This window comes from Balaenoptera musculus, chromosome 11, assembly GCF_009873245.2.
Source record: "Balaenoptera musculus isolate JJ_BM4_2016_0621 chromosome 11, mBalMus1.pri.v3, whole genome shotgun sequence".
NCBI lineage: Eukaryota > Metazoa > Chordata > Mammalia > Artiodactyla > Balaenopteridae > Balaenoptera > Balaenoptera musculus.
Genome location: NC_045795.1, coordinates 78703297 through 78718376, shown reverse-complemented (window position 1 = coordinate 78718376; position 15080 = coordinate 78703297). Strand labels below are relative to the sequence as shown.

The following is a 15080-nucleotide window of genomic DNA, read 5'->3' as shown; positions in this document are numbered from 1 at the left end:
TCCATCTGTCTACTCACCAGGTATTTAGAAAGAGCAGTGACTGACAAATAAGAAAGTCCTTGCCTTTATGAAGATCATTCCAATGGCGATTCCAGTCAATGAGCAAATAAAAATATAAATATATGATATAGCACCAGATACTGATACATACCAGAAAAAAGGTCAAACACAGTAATGGCAGAGAGAAAGAGGTGATGTGCTTTTAGATGAGGTGGTCAGAAAAGGCCTCACGTTGCACTGAGCAGGGCTTGCATGGAGTGAAGCAGTGAACCACATGGATATCCGTGTTGTACAGCAGAAAGTAGAGCAGCTGCAAAGACCCTGAGACAGGGGTGTTCTTGGCCTGCTCAAAAAGCATCCATAAGGCCCGTGGGGCTGGAGTGCAGTGTGGAGAGTGATAAGAGATGTGTCAAAAAGGTAGCCAGTGGCCACATCATGAAGGGCCTACTAGGTCAAGGTAAGGACTGTGGACATTATTCACAGTGAATTGGGAAGTCACTAGGTGAATGACATGATTTGACTATTGTTTGCAAGGGGCATGGTTTATGATATGTGGATAACAGACTTGGGTTGGGAGGAAAGCGTCAAGATTACAAACAGGAGCCCAGCTGAAAGGCCACTGCAATAGTCCTGGCAAGGGAAGGCGGTGGCCTGGACTAGGGAGGTGATGGCAGAGATGGTGGGAAGTGACTGATGGGGATGTATTTTGCATACTGGGCCGGCAGGGCTTCTCCATGAAAGTGACCATGAGGTGGGAAGAAAAGAGACGGGGATATGCTAGGGTTTTGGGCCTGAGCAACTGGCTGAACCACCCTTTCTCTTTCTGAACGTCCAATGTAGTGCTCCGTGACATGTGGGCAAGGGAGGACCACCCGGCAAGTGGTCTGTGTCAACTACAGTGACCACGTGATCGATCAAATCGAGTGTGACCCAGATTATATCCCAGAAACCGACCAGGACTGTTCCATGTCACCATGCCCTCAACGGACCCCAGACGGTGGCCTCGCTCAGCACCCTTTCCAAAACGAGGATTATCGCCCCAGGAGCGTCAGCCCTAGCCGCACCCATGTGCTGGGAGGAAACCAGTGGAGGACCGGCCCCTGGGGAGCAGTGAGTATTCCCTGAAGCCTTTGCGAATTTGCTTTCTTCTCTTTCATTTGATGTAGTGCTTGGAGGGAAACAAAACTAGAAACACCTCTGGAGCATATTTATGTCAGAAGGGATTGACACTGTGCATTTTCATTTGTTGAGGTTAATTGCAGTCCCGGAAGGGGTGTCACTTGAGACAGTCTGCCCACACCTCTAAGCTACCTTAACTGGGTGGAGGAGGGGGTGTCCCTGCTGGATGATTTGATCAGGCAGCTTCCTGGAAGGTAATGTGAAGCTGTGATGATTGATCCTGGAGGTGGCAGGCAGCTCTTACCTGAAGGAAAATTAAAAGGGCAAAAGAACTTTTCTGAAAGGGAGTTTTTAATGAAAGTCATTTTCCTTCTTGCTATTTTCCAGGTGAGTGTAGTCTTGAAGTGGCACAACGGCTATGCCATTTGTAGTAGTAGATCATTGTCTTGGATTAGGAGAGAAGGACTAGGCTGGGTAAAATCTGTGCTGAGGGAAAATACCGTAACTGAATGGTTATCAGCACAGGCTTTAAGGAAAGATGCCTCTGTTTGATCCAAGGACTTGCACTTGCAAATTTTGGTGTCTTTGGCAGGTCCCCTCTCCTCTTTGAGCCCGTTTCCTCACCTGTAAAACAAGTTAACAATAACTCCAACTTTCTTGGGTTGTTGTAAGAATTAAATACAACGATGCGAATAAAGTGTTTTACACTCTGCCCACCATCGTGAAAATTTAATAAATGTGGACGATTATTTTTATTGTTATCGTTATCTTTGTCCTTCAAATTAGGAAGACCTTGACACATGATATTTAGCATTCAAAGGAAAAATATGCTTTTGAAAGTTTTAGAATTTTTACTGAATAATTTTCCAAAAAATAATTTTATTGTGGAATACTGGACATGTCTAAAGGAACTTCAGGAGGGGTAAGGTAGCAAGGGACCCTGGGGAGATATGGGGAGTTTGGTGTTTATTAATCACTCATGAAGTCTTCTTTTTAATTGTTTACTATTCATTTCCTTCTAGTACTGCTAATTGTGTTTAATTATTTCTGGACTAAAAAGCATTAGAAGGAACCTGTCAGTTTCCCACCATGGTTATGTTTCAATAAATTAGGTTTACTTTCCTGTGAATGCAGATAGCCACTGAGTGTTTTCACACACTGCACCTGTTGGTTGTAAGCAGAACATCTGCCTGGGACCTTCACCGCCTCATTCTCCTCCCTTACTTCCCACTTTGAGGCTTCCTTTGCCTGGCTTAGAAGAAATTTGGGTTCTGAGAAATTAAAGGGTGATCAAGAGAGGTCATCACTGAGTGTCCCATGATTTGTCCAGTGGAAAAAATTCACAACTCAGACATGTGTATTCTAATGATAACACTAGAACTTTAAAAAAAAAAAAAGGCACTGGAAGCTATTCTTACTTAGGACTACGTATGTGGATAATGCATTCCTTTAAGATTGAATGATTCTGCCCTTGGGCAGAGTTCCCAATTAGGGAGGATTAGGTAACCTTTTTGCAGCAATGGACAATACCATTCTTCTCATTGTGCCTGTTTTTTGTTTGGGGATTTTTTTTTTTTTCTAAGTGAAGTGAGGCTGAAGGTGGACAATGTGATTTTTCAGCTCTAGGCTGACGTGCCTGACTTACTCCCAGGAGAGTGTGGCATGTGTATACATCTCTGCGTGGTTCGGGATGCATGGCTCTTCCTGCCTGCCACAGCAGGAAAGGCGGCAAAGAATCATGAGCACTAGAGAATGGGAATCTAACGTTTTCAGTAGTTTCTGGAATCAGAACCTCATTTTACAGTATGTTTTTGCATAAACCTGAACCTTCTGTAAGTTTTTTGGTGTGTTACCAACTAGGGGTCTCTGGTTGCAAGCAAAAGAAAAGGAATTGATTCCTTCAAGGGAAAGCAAAACAAACAATACTGTTCATTTAGCCCCAGTAGAGACTGGGACCAGAACATCTTCAGGGATCTAGCTAGGGGTTGGCAAATTTTTTCTGCAAAGGTCCAGGTAATAAATATTTTCAGCTGTGTGGACCATGCAGTCTCTGTTGCAGCTAACCAGCTCTGCTGTCTTAGCACAAAAGCAGGCATAGACAATATGTTGCAAACACATGGAAATGGCTGTGTTCCCATAACACTTGAGTTATAAAAACAGCTTGCAGGCCAGATTTGGCCGCCAGGCCAAATGCCAATCTCTGATCTCTAGATGTAACAGTATCTACAGTATAATTTCTTTAAGGAGTTTCTGTCTTAATGAGCCCTTTTCAACTCTGAACCACCCTTGAGGTGCTCTGCTCAGGATTCAAATTCCCAGGAAAGTCTGATTGGCTCAGCCCGTTCCTCTTAACTCCTTGATCAGGGAAATGTAGAGCATCTTAAAACACAGTCCCACTAAGGTGACATCCATTGGGGGAGAAATGATTCCTTAAAGGAAAATTGGGCTGCCAGGTGTTAAGGGGAGGTATAGTAGGCAGATAAAAATACCAGACGTCCATCATCTCTTGCTTCCCTAGTGGCCATTCTCTCTTGTTTTGTTCAGTGTGGATGATAGGTACAGGGTTTGTTCGGAGGAACGTTTACCTGGGAAAATATGTCATCTAAAGAGGACAGGAAAATTGTTAACAAAGTAAGTCCAGAGTGAAATTCTGCAACATGGGAATGGAACTAAGAATCCCTGTTAATCAAAAAATGGCAAAATTGGACCTGGAGAAAGATGATGTACAATACTTCACCTGTGTATGGGAGTATAAAGACCCAGGCCAATGCTGGGTTCAGAACTGTGCAAGCACAAGTTCTAGGCTGTATGGCGCAATTGCTTGGCCCCCAGCTGAGCGCTTTCTCTGTTTGGTCAGACTCTCAATAGGAAGCATCTGACTGGTCACTGGGCAGCCAGTAGATTAGTTGACCTTGGATTTGTTATCCTTCCTTGCTCCACTCAGCCATATTGAAGGGAGGGTAGCATGTGGTTTCTGGAACTATTGCTTCTAGAAACTCTAATTGAATCAGGCAGTAGAGCCTGTGACCAGCACTATAGGATCTAATAGGGATACAAGTATGACATTGATCCCCGCTGAAGGAGCTTACCGTTTTATTGGGACAATAACACAGGTGACATAATAAACAATTAATACAAGATTTTATTATCAGAGGAAAAACTCAAGGGCCAAAATATATATATTCCAAATCTGTTTACAATATGGAAGGTCCTTCCTAATGTTTTAAATTCTGGTCCCCAAACAAAGCCGATTAAAATAATAGGTTTCGTCTGGAAAAAAAAAAAAAAAGGGGTGGGGGGTCTGGAAAAAATAAAAAAAATAAAAAAATAAAATAAAATAATAGGTTTCTGTGTTTCTCGTATAATAAGTTGTTTAAAAGTAGAAAACAAATATTTTTAAGTTTCGAGTGAGTATATCAGAACCCTCAGAGAATAGAGGTAGGATTTTTGTAAATCAAAAATTACCTAAATATTTGCTCAGACAGAATACATAAATCTATTTTCCTGCTCTACATTTAAAAATTAAACTCAATATATTTGAAAATCATTCATAATTTGACCAGCATAGGCAGGGAAATTGAACTGAAGTCCAGTACAATAAGCAAAAGATAAACATTTTCACATCTTTATATGGAAGAAGCCAACCAGCAAGGAGCAGTATTTATGGGTATTTTGAAATAACACTGGTTTGAGCTGGGGTTTGATAGCACAAATCAGCCATTGGAACCGGGAACTCAAAACAATGTTGCAGATGCGGTCGGAGACTTGATAATTCGTGAGAATTGGATTGCTTGGAGGACTAGATGGTTGTTTTACAAGCAAACAGATTGTACAAGTTAAGGGTCAGAGTGAAGGAGACCAGCAAACACATCGGGTTTCAAAAGATAAGGAAATTATGGAAAGAAAAAAACACTCAAGATGTAGATAAATAAGAGAGCTATGAGAAGCTTGTGTGGGAAATTAGCTGAAGGGTGAACATAATTCTGTGACAACCATGAGAGGGAGTAAGCACTAAGCTCATGCACCTGAAGAGAGGTCTGTCAATATGGAATTCAAGTTCACTGAGGAATAAAAATAAAGAAGGACAACAAATCTTGCTACCATTAGCCACGGAAGTAGAGGCTTTTGCCAAGGGAAAGACGGGAACGTTACCTGCAAGGAAATGATATGTAAGTGACATTCTGTGATGCTTTCCTTGGGTAATTGAAGGAGTTAGTACAGAAGCTTAATTTCAACAACTGGCAATTCCTGAATCATGTGATTTGACCCTGGTGTTGAAAGGGAAGTTAAATGTTGTTTCTAAATAAGCGCTTGTAGTTTTGAAAAGAAGAGAATTTCCCAGTAGACTGTGGTGTCAGTCAGCGAGTCTGTACCTCTCAGAGATGCAAAGGATGAATAGGACAGCTTTGGAAATCCCAAGACATGATCATTTATTAGGCATTTATTAAACACCTACTGAGACCTAACCTGCGCAAGAGGGAAGCCGTGTTTCTGTCCTCCAGGTGCTGCTAAGACGTGAACTTTAAACAGCCCCACGGAAGGGAGGTTCTCAGTATTGGTTTCTGTCCATCGTGGACGACTTGAGAATGGTTTCTGCCACATTTGTCTCTGACCCTTGAACCAGCTGCTTTTTGTGTCCCTGAGATGGAGATCGAGGTAGGGATTAACCTGTTGACTGATGTCTGCTGTGTTCAGTGTTCCAGTACCTGTGCTGGTGGGTCCCAGCGGCGTGTTGTTGTGTGTCAGGATGAAAATGGATACACCGCCAACGACTGCGTGGAGAGAATCAAACCCGATGAGCAGAGATCCTGCGAATCTGGCCCTTGCCCTCAGTGGGCTTATGGCAGCTGGGGAGAGGTGAGAGCAAACTCCACTTATACATCCTTTGGGAAAAACCAAACACCAAACAGTGTTATTATTCATAGTTTATTTGAAGAAAAGAACTAGCTCTAGTTAAAGCTTCTTGATTTCAGGTTAACTAGGAGAACTGTCTTAATTCTGGACTATTTTAAAAGTGCATTTATTACCAAGTAGAGACAGCTTGACTACACAGGAGAGAAAAGTTAGGAAAGAATGCAGATAAATGCTAGTTTAAATTGTTAACCTCTGCTGATTAAAACATGGGTGCTTTTAAAGTGATTGAAAATGTGTGTTAAATCAGTCAATGGAAATTTTGCCATCTTCTTCATAGTTTTGGGGTGTTTGTGGTGCACCCTTGTTCCCATGGCATCGTGTCTCCTAATATTTCAAATCCCTGATGAACCAGAATGAATAGGAGCTGTTATTCCTATCAAAGGTGATGCATTTTAATTGTAGAAATGAATAATTAGCTGTATAGTCTCAAATAATAAAATTCTTCAGCTGTTACCTTTTAAGAATTGCCTGCTATGACCGATGAAAGGCAATAGAATATTTGGAGCAGGCAAAACTGGGTCCCATTCCCAGGCCTGGCTCTTACAAGCTTTGTGGCTTTAACAAATAATATAACTTTGCCAAATGTCTGTATTCTTGTCTATAAATGGGAATAATAATGGCACTCACTTCACATCTATTATATGAGATAGTGTGTCAAAATCCTAGCCCATAGCCTTCAATCACAGTTAACTGCTTTTATAATAATGATAATCAGTATTATTACTACCAATAATACTGATTATCATTAGTATTACTATTATTATCGAATGGGGTTTTGAGCCACTGTCATGTGTAGGACTTTAGATGCTTATTGTTTTATATTTAATTAACAAAGAATATATCTCTCTACTCTTGAATCCACAGGGAGAACACATATTTAGAGTTTGTTGAGTTGTTCTGTCTTGACTGTAAAATTTATAAAATAACACACGAGGATTAACATCGTGGAGACCCCCCCCACCCCTGCCAAGAGGGGAACAAAGACACATGAGATGGACGGGCATGTTTGTCCACACCCCTGGCTAAACGAAATCACGTGTCCACATTTCATGCTTTCATCCACGTAACCTAGTAGTCATAGGCACTCATAACGGAGAGTTTGTTAACTTTCGGTGATAATACGTCATTCTGGAGGGCTTTGCTGAAAGGCCGGAAGGGGAAGTCAGGTTTGGAGACGTGTATACTGTGGGTTTCCCAAAACTCCTCGTAAAGTTCTGTCCCGTGGGGCCTGTGCTTCAGCTTCTGTAATTGGATAGAAGCCAGGAGAGTACACGCATTTGCTGGGATGCTGGCTGTCAGCACGGACCAGATCATTCCAAATTCTGTGGGAGATCTGGCCTTGACACAGCAGGGGAACAGTCAGTGTTCCTGGATGTGAGCACAGCGGTACTGTCCAAGAAATACAACTTGTTCATGCTCAGAAGTGTGGGTCTAGCCAACAGGTCAGAACCTTATCCAATGTTCCCACCACACTGTTTACTCATCCTAGGGGAAAGCCATCATTATCCTCAGATTCAGAGATAACATAAAATATTTGAACGTCAGAAAGGTCTATGGAGACTAGAGTCACAGAATAGACAAAGGTTGGTGACAACTTCTTAGAGGTTGCCAGAAAATAGAACAAGCTAAGTCATTATTTCCTTTATTTGGTACTGAGTGGTTTTTAGATTTTTATTTGTTTCTTTGATTTTTGGTTTTGAATACCTCAAAAAAAGGCTGTAGTCTTATCCTAGACACCTGCTGTTGAATTGACTTTGATCAAGTGAAACTCTCTTAAGCTCAGTTGCCCCATATATAAAATGGGGCAAATAATTACACTCTCCTCTTGATGAGATAATATATATATAAGCACTTAGTACAGATGAAGAGCAAATGCTCAATAAACAATACCTACCATGAAAGTAGAGGGCTCCGGTCTGCTGCGTATATTACTTTTGGTAACTCAGCTTCGTTCTGCCTACAGACTTATCTTGCCTGATGCTGTAATAGAGTCTGGCTAAGACGTTTTTCTTACGGGAAAAGAAAATTTGCCACTGGCTGTTCAGGCAAAATAACTGCCTTCCTTTTTCTTCTTCCAGTGTACTAAGCTGTGCGGTGGAGGCTTGCGGACAAGACTGGTGGTGTGTCAGCGGCCCAGCGGGGAACGGTTTCTAGATCTGAGCTGTGAAATTCTTGACAAGCCTCCAGATCGAGAGCAATGTAACACACATGCTTGTCCTCAAGACGCTGCATGGAGTACTGGCCCTTGGAGTTCGGTACGGCCCTAACTATTCATGTTTGTTAAGCAAAATACGTAACTAACATGCCCAATTCCAAGGTGTTCTGGGTCACTCCTTTGAGACAGATAATTATCCTCTTCACAAGGGCATCCCTGAAACTGTGCTATACACAGTCTGCTATTTTCTTCATATTGACATACAACAGAATTAATTTTTTTTATGAGATTGCCAAAGTGACTTTACAGGTGACTTGTACCTCATACAGGCCTTTGCCAACGCCCAGAAGTAGCATCCTTTCCTATAACTAGACTATATATATTTGTGTGTGTGTGTGTGTTTTTTTTTAAGAAACTACATAACTCCGTGCCGTTATTAAGCTCCAAAGTGATTTAAGCAGACAACTCAAAAGCAGATATTCTTTCCTTTTCTAAGCTGGTAGTTTTGACTTTGGTGGGAAGATACCTGCTTATTGAGGCCAAAGCAATTTTTGATTCAGAGACTATACCTTGCCTCTCTGTGACTCGGGTACAGCTCTCAACACAGACACCAAAAAGGTTGTGCCCACAAAATCGACTGAAACCATTTGGAAAATTCAAAAGACCAAAAGTGGACTCAGTGACCTGATGCCATTCAAGGCATCTGAAATGTTCTGTCTTCTATCAAGACACAAAGCCTGTTTGAGACCATTTTTTTCTTTGGTCCTAGGCTTCCTTTGCGATCTACTTTTAAATGACATTGTGAGACAGATTCGCCACTGTAAATACTGTGCAAACTTCTGGGGCAGCTCTTGGCAAACAGAAGGATAGGCTATGTCAAAACGATACTGTGGCTAAATTGTGCCATAGGTATGGAGTCATTAGGGCTGTTTCATGTAAATAGAGTAAACATTCCTGTGAATACATTAATTGCACTGAAGCTGAATTAATATTATACAAAGTCATATCCAAAAGACTTTTTTATTCCATAGGGTTCTGAGGAAAAGTCTTAACCATTCCTAAAACCAACTAAAGAGCAGATTAACTGACCTGACATGGCTAATACCTGTTGACACTTCTAAGAGTCAAGGGTTTCAGTGTCGGAGATTGTGTCTGCCGGTAGAACACTAGCTGTATAACTACTGTACTTTGTATTAAGTAGAAATCTAGAAGAATTTAGAGCGTTATCTCAACTGGTACTATTCAGCTGGGCTCTAAGGATTTTATTCAAGGGCATTTCAGATGTATTGTTCACCCAGAGTATTTTGTCTGCAATACTGGCACTCTCCCAAAATGAACATTTTGAAAAAGATCAGAAATAACCTTAGAATATCAAGAACATCTTCTGACATTCCAGCTTCCCTAAGTCACCTATTACATATTATTTTTCATGAAATTTTCCCTCTTGAGCCCATTATATTTTCACTCCTTTCACTCAGCCAACACCAATACCACACTGGAGTATATATCAAAAAATCTAGTAGCTCTCTAAAAAGTTGTGTTTCTTTAATATTGACCAAAAAACATCTCCTAACCCTCAGAGGGTATGTGTGTGTGTATATATAATATAATGATAATATAATATTATGCACTATATATTGTATATAATATATATACAATATATATTATAGAGTATATATACATTAGTTTCCACAGCATTCTCTTTCTTGAACACTTTCTAAACACAGCTTAATTCTTTTTTACACCGGATCGCCACCCTCTCCCACAGATATTTTAAGAGCTTAAGTGCTTAAATTTTAAAATATGATCTGCTAGTTAACTGAAGACTTTAAGTTTTTCTTATTGTAGTTGTTGTTCTTGGGCCTGCACATAGTTTTCTGAAACACACAGAGAAAAAGAGAGAGATTCTAAATGCTCTGTAATGCACAGGAGCAAATACACAGATTTTGAAAATATTTTTGCTGCCTATGCGATTTTAATGCTTCCTTTGTAAAGTGATCATTATTCAAATATATATTCAAATGCCTCTGCAGCCTGGGAGCAAGGCCACTTCTACAAGGCTTTTTATTGTGATTTTTAAAACAACTAAATCAAAAGCATTTTATTTAAATAGATCCATTTGTAATATATTATTTAAATTATGTGTGTGAGGGCAGCCTTTTAGATTCTTACTGTAGGATTTGGATTTTACTTTTATGTTGACTTTTATTGATGCTTTGGTACAATTTCTTAGTAATTCTAGATTGAAGCATACCTCAGTGAATTGTGTTAACAGCCATAAAGCCACTTCTATGGTGCTTCATCATTGTAACTGAGAGTGACATTAACAACAACAAAAACTGTATTCGAGGTGCTAACATGTTGCTTTCAAGAGAAAGTGAACTAGATTTATTAGAGACCAAGGGTAGCCTTTAGTCCCCCTCCAGCCTTGTTGCTTTCTTTCCCCAAGTACTCCCAAGCTGGAGATAGTGTTGAGAAGCAACTATTGCTGTGTGAGTAGGTCTTTTCCAAGGTCAAAATGAAGATAGCCTAGTTCAACAGTTGTTACTAAGGAGCAGTATTTAGGAGAGAAACTCCAAATGGCTGTTAGCGTGGTGTCCAGACTCTCTAAAATGAAGCTTTTGTGAATGTAGGCTTCAGGTACCCATTTTAAGACCCTTAATTCTGGCTCAAGTCACTAGAGATTTAGAATTGTGATTGTGGAAAACACCCTCCCCAGATTTCGTCTTTTCTGTCCTCTTTTGAACGTGTCCTTGCACTCTGACTTGGTAATGTTTTATTTTTGAAATAAGGTTCTTAACACTGATTTGCCTATTGCATGCACACATCCCGTGACTAGAGGGATAAATTGGAAAGAGAGCTGTCAAACTGTAGTGGGAAGTGGGTTAAAAAATCTGTAGCATTCTAGAGTAAGCTGCTTCAAGATAAAATCAAAAAGGTTGCTAGGTGACGTCACCTATCCAAGATGGTCCTCCAGCCTTCCTTTTTGCATTGCCTCATGTATCTGCTTGCTGATTGCCTTGGAGACAGACCATGGTTCTCCTTAGGAGAAATTGCTTGTGTGAGTTTTTCATGCCAAAACCTAAATGTGTTCTCTGAGCCTTGCTTTAGGTGCTTTGGAATAATGCCTGTCGACCCAAATAATGAGAATTTATGAGCTCACGAAGGAACTGTGCTTTTGTTTCTGCCTGGCCAACTTATGAATTTGTGTCTACCTCATTTTCATATTAAAGTTTGCAGCTTCTGTAGGTAGGAAGAGAAAATGTCTGACATCAGTATTTTATCACCTCACCACATCTATCTCTAGCAAAAATAAAGATTGTAAATATCACTACCATACTTTCCGAATACATTCTAAGCAGCCAAGCCTAGTATTATCTGAATATTTTGAGCAGTACAGATTTCTATGTGTTTATATAATAAAGCATATTTATTTTTTCCATGTTATTTAATTTTATATACAATGTTTAAAAATCAGTGTGTATCAGCAGACTGTAAAGGCAAATAGGCTGTGTGCTTAGAAATGCATGTGTATGTTTCTTTTGGTTTTAAAAAGACACGTTTTAATTTTGTAAATCCCCTCCAACCTGTACCATCCCTCTCCCAAATCTGAGTTAGCCAAGTGGCAAGCTTTCTGTAATTGGATAGTTCTCAAAATGTGTATTTAAAGGTATACTTAAAAAATATTTCTGGATTGGAAATGATGCTTAGTGATATAAACAAAAACAAATATGAGGCCTAATATTTTGTTGGGTTTCTTTTCTTCTCTAATACTGTTGTCCTGATTCATTGAGTCTCACCTATGAAATATGAATGCTCCATTTATTGAATTTGTAGATAATGCTAAGGCATAGCCAGAGACAAAACCAGTGATTAGGAGAAATGGTTCTGAATATGTCAGAGGAGCCAGGTACAGGAAAAGCTCACCTAATGTGAATCAGTTGATCATACCTTATTCTTTGTGTCAGATTAACTGTTAAAAGACTTACAACATTTGTCAATTTTGTTATTTGTTCACCTGCAATACATATCAGAAGCATTTTCTTATTAAGAAAAATAAAACATAACAGTAACTTGAAAGTTTTAAGAGAACCTGCACTTTTCAAAAAATGATAAATCATAAAGATGACCTCAGATTCTCTGCTGGTTCCACATTCCCCTTACTGAGCCTCCATTTTGCACTGTAGTTTGTTATGGTAACTGGGGAGGAAGGACCCAAAAATAAGGGAGTCCCTATATGCATTTGAGGGTTTTTTTATGAGGTTGCTGAATAAGATAACTTCTCCAAAGCAGGTGATCGTAGCAACGTTTACTGAGTATTTACTATGTACCAAGCCAAGGTTAAGCAAATCTGTGTCACATTTAGCCCCCATGTTACCCTGTCGAGAGAGGCGTTCTTATGAATCGATTTGACTGTGTGATAATCTACTTTAGCGATACAACTTCAATGTTCAGTATACCTTTTTTTTTTTTTTTCTCCCCTGGGAGAAGGAAGCATTTATTACTTGTAGCCAGTAAGGAGAACCACCAGGGATCTTTTCCCAAAGCAGTGTCTCCCAAATGTCCTGTTTGTTTTGGTAGAAAGAAACAGCGCGTGTTCAGAATGAATTTTTTTTAAACTCCTGCTTATATTCAATAAAAGGATACGCCTCTAAAACTCACATTCCATCTAGGACTCAGTGTTATTTAGCTAATACTGACCTTGCCGCTTTGACTCCAGCAGTTAGAAAAATGTAAATTTATAACTTTTACTGGTTAAATTTCCCATAAACCGGCAGCTATGAAACACTTTCAAACAACTGATTATGTTTAGGGAATGGCAAAACATCTCTCTTTTTTATTTTTTAAAATATCATAATAGCCAGATTCGGAGGATGATATAAAAATTTGGGCTATAAGGAATATCACATTAGATGTGTATGCATTTTTTTTTATAAATATAAGATTTTCTTTTACTAATGAAGACACATCTTAAAACATTACTTCTAGTGTCTTTTAAGAAAAGAAATAAAACACATTATTTGGCTCTATGAATATGGAGTATAAAAAAATAAGATAGGTTTTTTTTAATGAAAACATTATGACATATGAAATTACAAAGTTTATTTGAACTCAGGGTAGGTTAAGACTCTATAAACCGCTCATCTCACATGTGCTCCAAAAAAGCAAAACACTGGCCTGCATCTGTTTCACTGGAGATAAAACTTAGCTGGACTTTTTTTTTTCCTCCGTATTTACAGTGATTGTATGCCTATCAGAGATTCTGTTCCTGCTTTCTGACAGCTGATATTTCATGATAGCTTGACATATTTCTGTTTTTACAGTCTTAAAAAGTCCAAAGGTGGGGATGGGGGCAAGGGTAGGAGAGACATTAGACCCTGAGAAGGAGTGAAGGTCCTCCCTCCTGACTCAGGTCAGCGAGTTGCCCTTCTGGAATGGACAGGAATGGAAACTTTGGAATGTGGAGTGGGAGGTAGAGGCTGAGTCCAAATCTAATTGGCTGGGAGGGAATCCTGATTATTAAAGGCAGTTGAGGAAGATTTATGAGGAGGGCGTAGAAGACTCTGGGTCGTTCCTTTTAAAAAAAAAAGTCATTCATTTTTCAGCTAATACTTTTTATGGGCCTACTGTGGGGCTAGTCTGTTCTGGATGCTAAGGATACAGCAGTGAACAGTCAGAGCTATTCATTCTAGTGGGGAAACAGAAAATTTGAACACATATAGAACTGACAGTTTTTTCCTGGAAGCCTCACTACAACCATAAAAATACAAATTGCTATTAGGATATATATATATATATATATATATATATATATATATATATATATCTCTTCATGTTGCTAACGATCTTTGTTCAACTGATATAAATTATTGATCTTGTCTTTCCTTTTAAATGTACAGTTGCTCAATAATTTTCAGTGATAAATGCTCTCTCGCTGATGGCATGGAACCTTTCAAAACCTCCTGTCAGGAAATATGCTTCTGTTCACCTTTACATTAGAACCCAAACATGAGTTCAGGGGTCTGAGAGCCCGGATAAGTGGAGGGCCTGGCTTTCTGCCTCTCCCGTCTGGGGTCCTCAGCCTCCACACCAGCGTGGGCAGTTGTGGCTGAGAGTACATTTCCCCCTTCGTTATTTAATAGGTACCAATAAAAAGATCTGGAATGTGTGGATTGCCACATCACCATCTTTGCTTCTTGCTCTTGTTCATTTTCATGGATTGTTTTAATCACTGCAAAATCCCTTTCCAGAAATTTATAAAATAGAAAATTGGCAGCCAAGAAAAGAGTGTACAGGAAGTAGTATGGAAAAGAATCAATATAGGCTGAACCTACAAAGCCACCATTCTTAGCCAGGCCTGCATCCCCTTTCCCTTATTAGAATGAGGTTATGCCTTGGCCAAAGCAGTCCAATAACTTTCCACAATGTTGGAAATGTTCTCTATCTTTGCTTTCCAATATGGAAGCCACTAGCCACATGTGGCTAATATTAAGCACTTATTATGTGGCCAAGTACAATAGGGATACTGCATTTTAAATTGTATTTAACTTAATTACTCTAAATACAAACAGCCACCTGTGCCTGGTGGCTACCGTATTAGACAGGGCAACCTCAGGCAATTAGCAATTAATATTCAACTAGCCAAGGGATCAGTAAACTTATAAAAATAAATTGGGGAGAAAAGCCCTATGTCAGCATGTAATGGGTCCCTGTGTAGGATGCCCTTGCATCTAATAAGTACCATCCTCTTGTCATTCTTCTGTTTTGCACCATTGTTTGGGAACACTTCCATGGGTGTTCCCTGACAGCTGGGCATTGAAGAAGTAGCACAGGGAGATCAGCTCGGTGCTTTGTGACCACCTAGAGGGGTGGGATAAGGAGGGTGTGAGGG

General features: G+C 39.8%; 1 protein-coding gene across 2 annotated transcripts in view; it reads left to right on the top strand.

Annotated features, from left to right (window-relative positions):
- ADAMTS9 (ADAM metallopeptidase with thrombospondin type 1 motif 9) overlaps window positions 1-15080 on the top strand; it is a 169695-nt gene that overhangs the window by 82205 nt on the left and 72410 nt on the right. For both annotated transcript variants that reach the window (XM_036868421.1, XM_036868422.1), the window contains 3 exons: window positions 841-1110; window positions 5815-5976; window positions 8112-8288. In XM_036868421.1, coding sequence (XP_036724316.1) covers window positions 841-1110; window positions 5815-5976; window positions 8112-8288 — 609 coding nt within the window. The remainder of the gene's footprint in view (window positions 1-840; window positions 1111-5814; window positions 5977-8111; window positions 8289-15080) is intronic.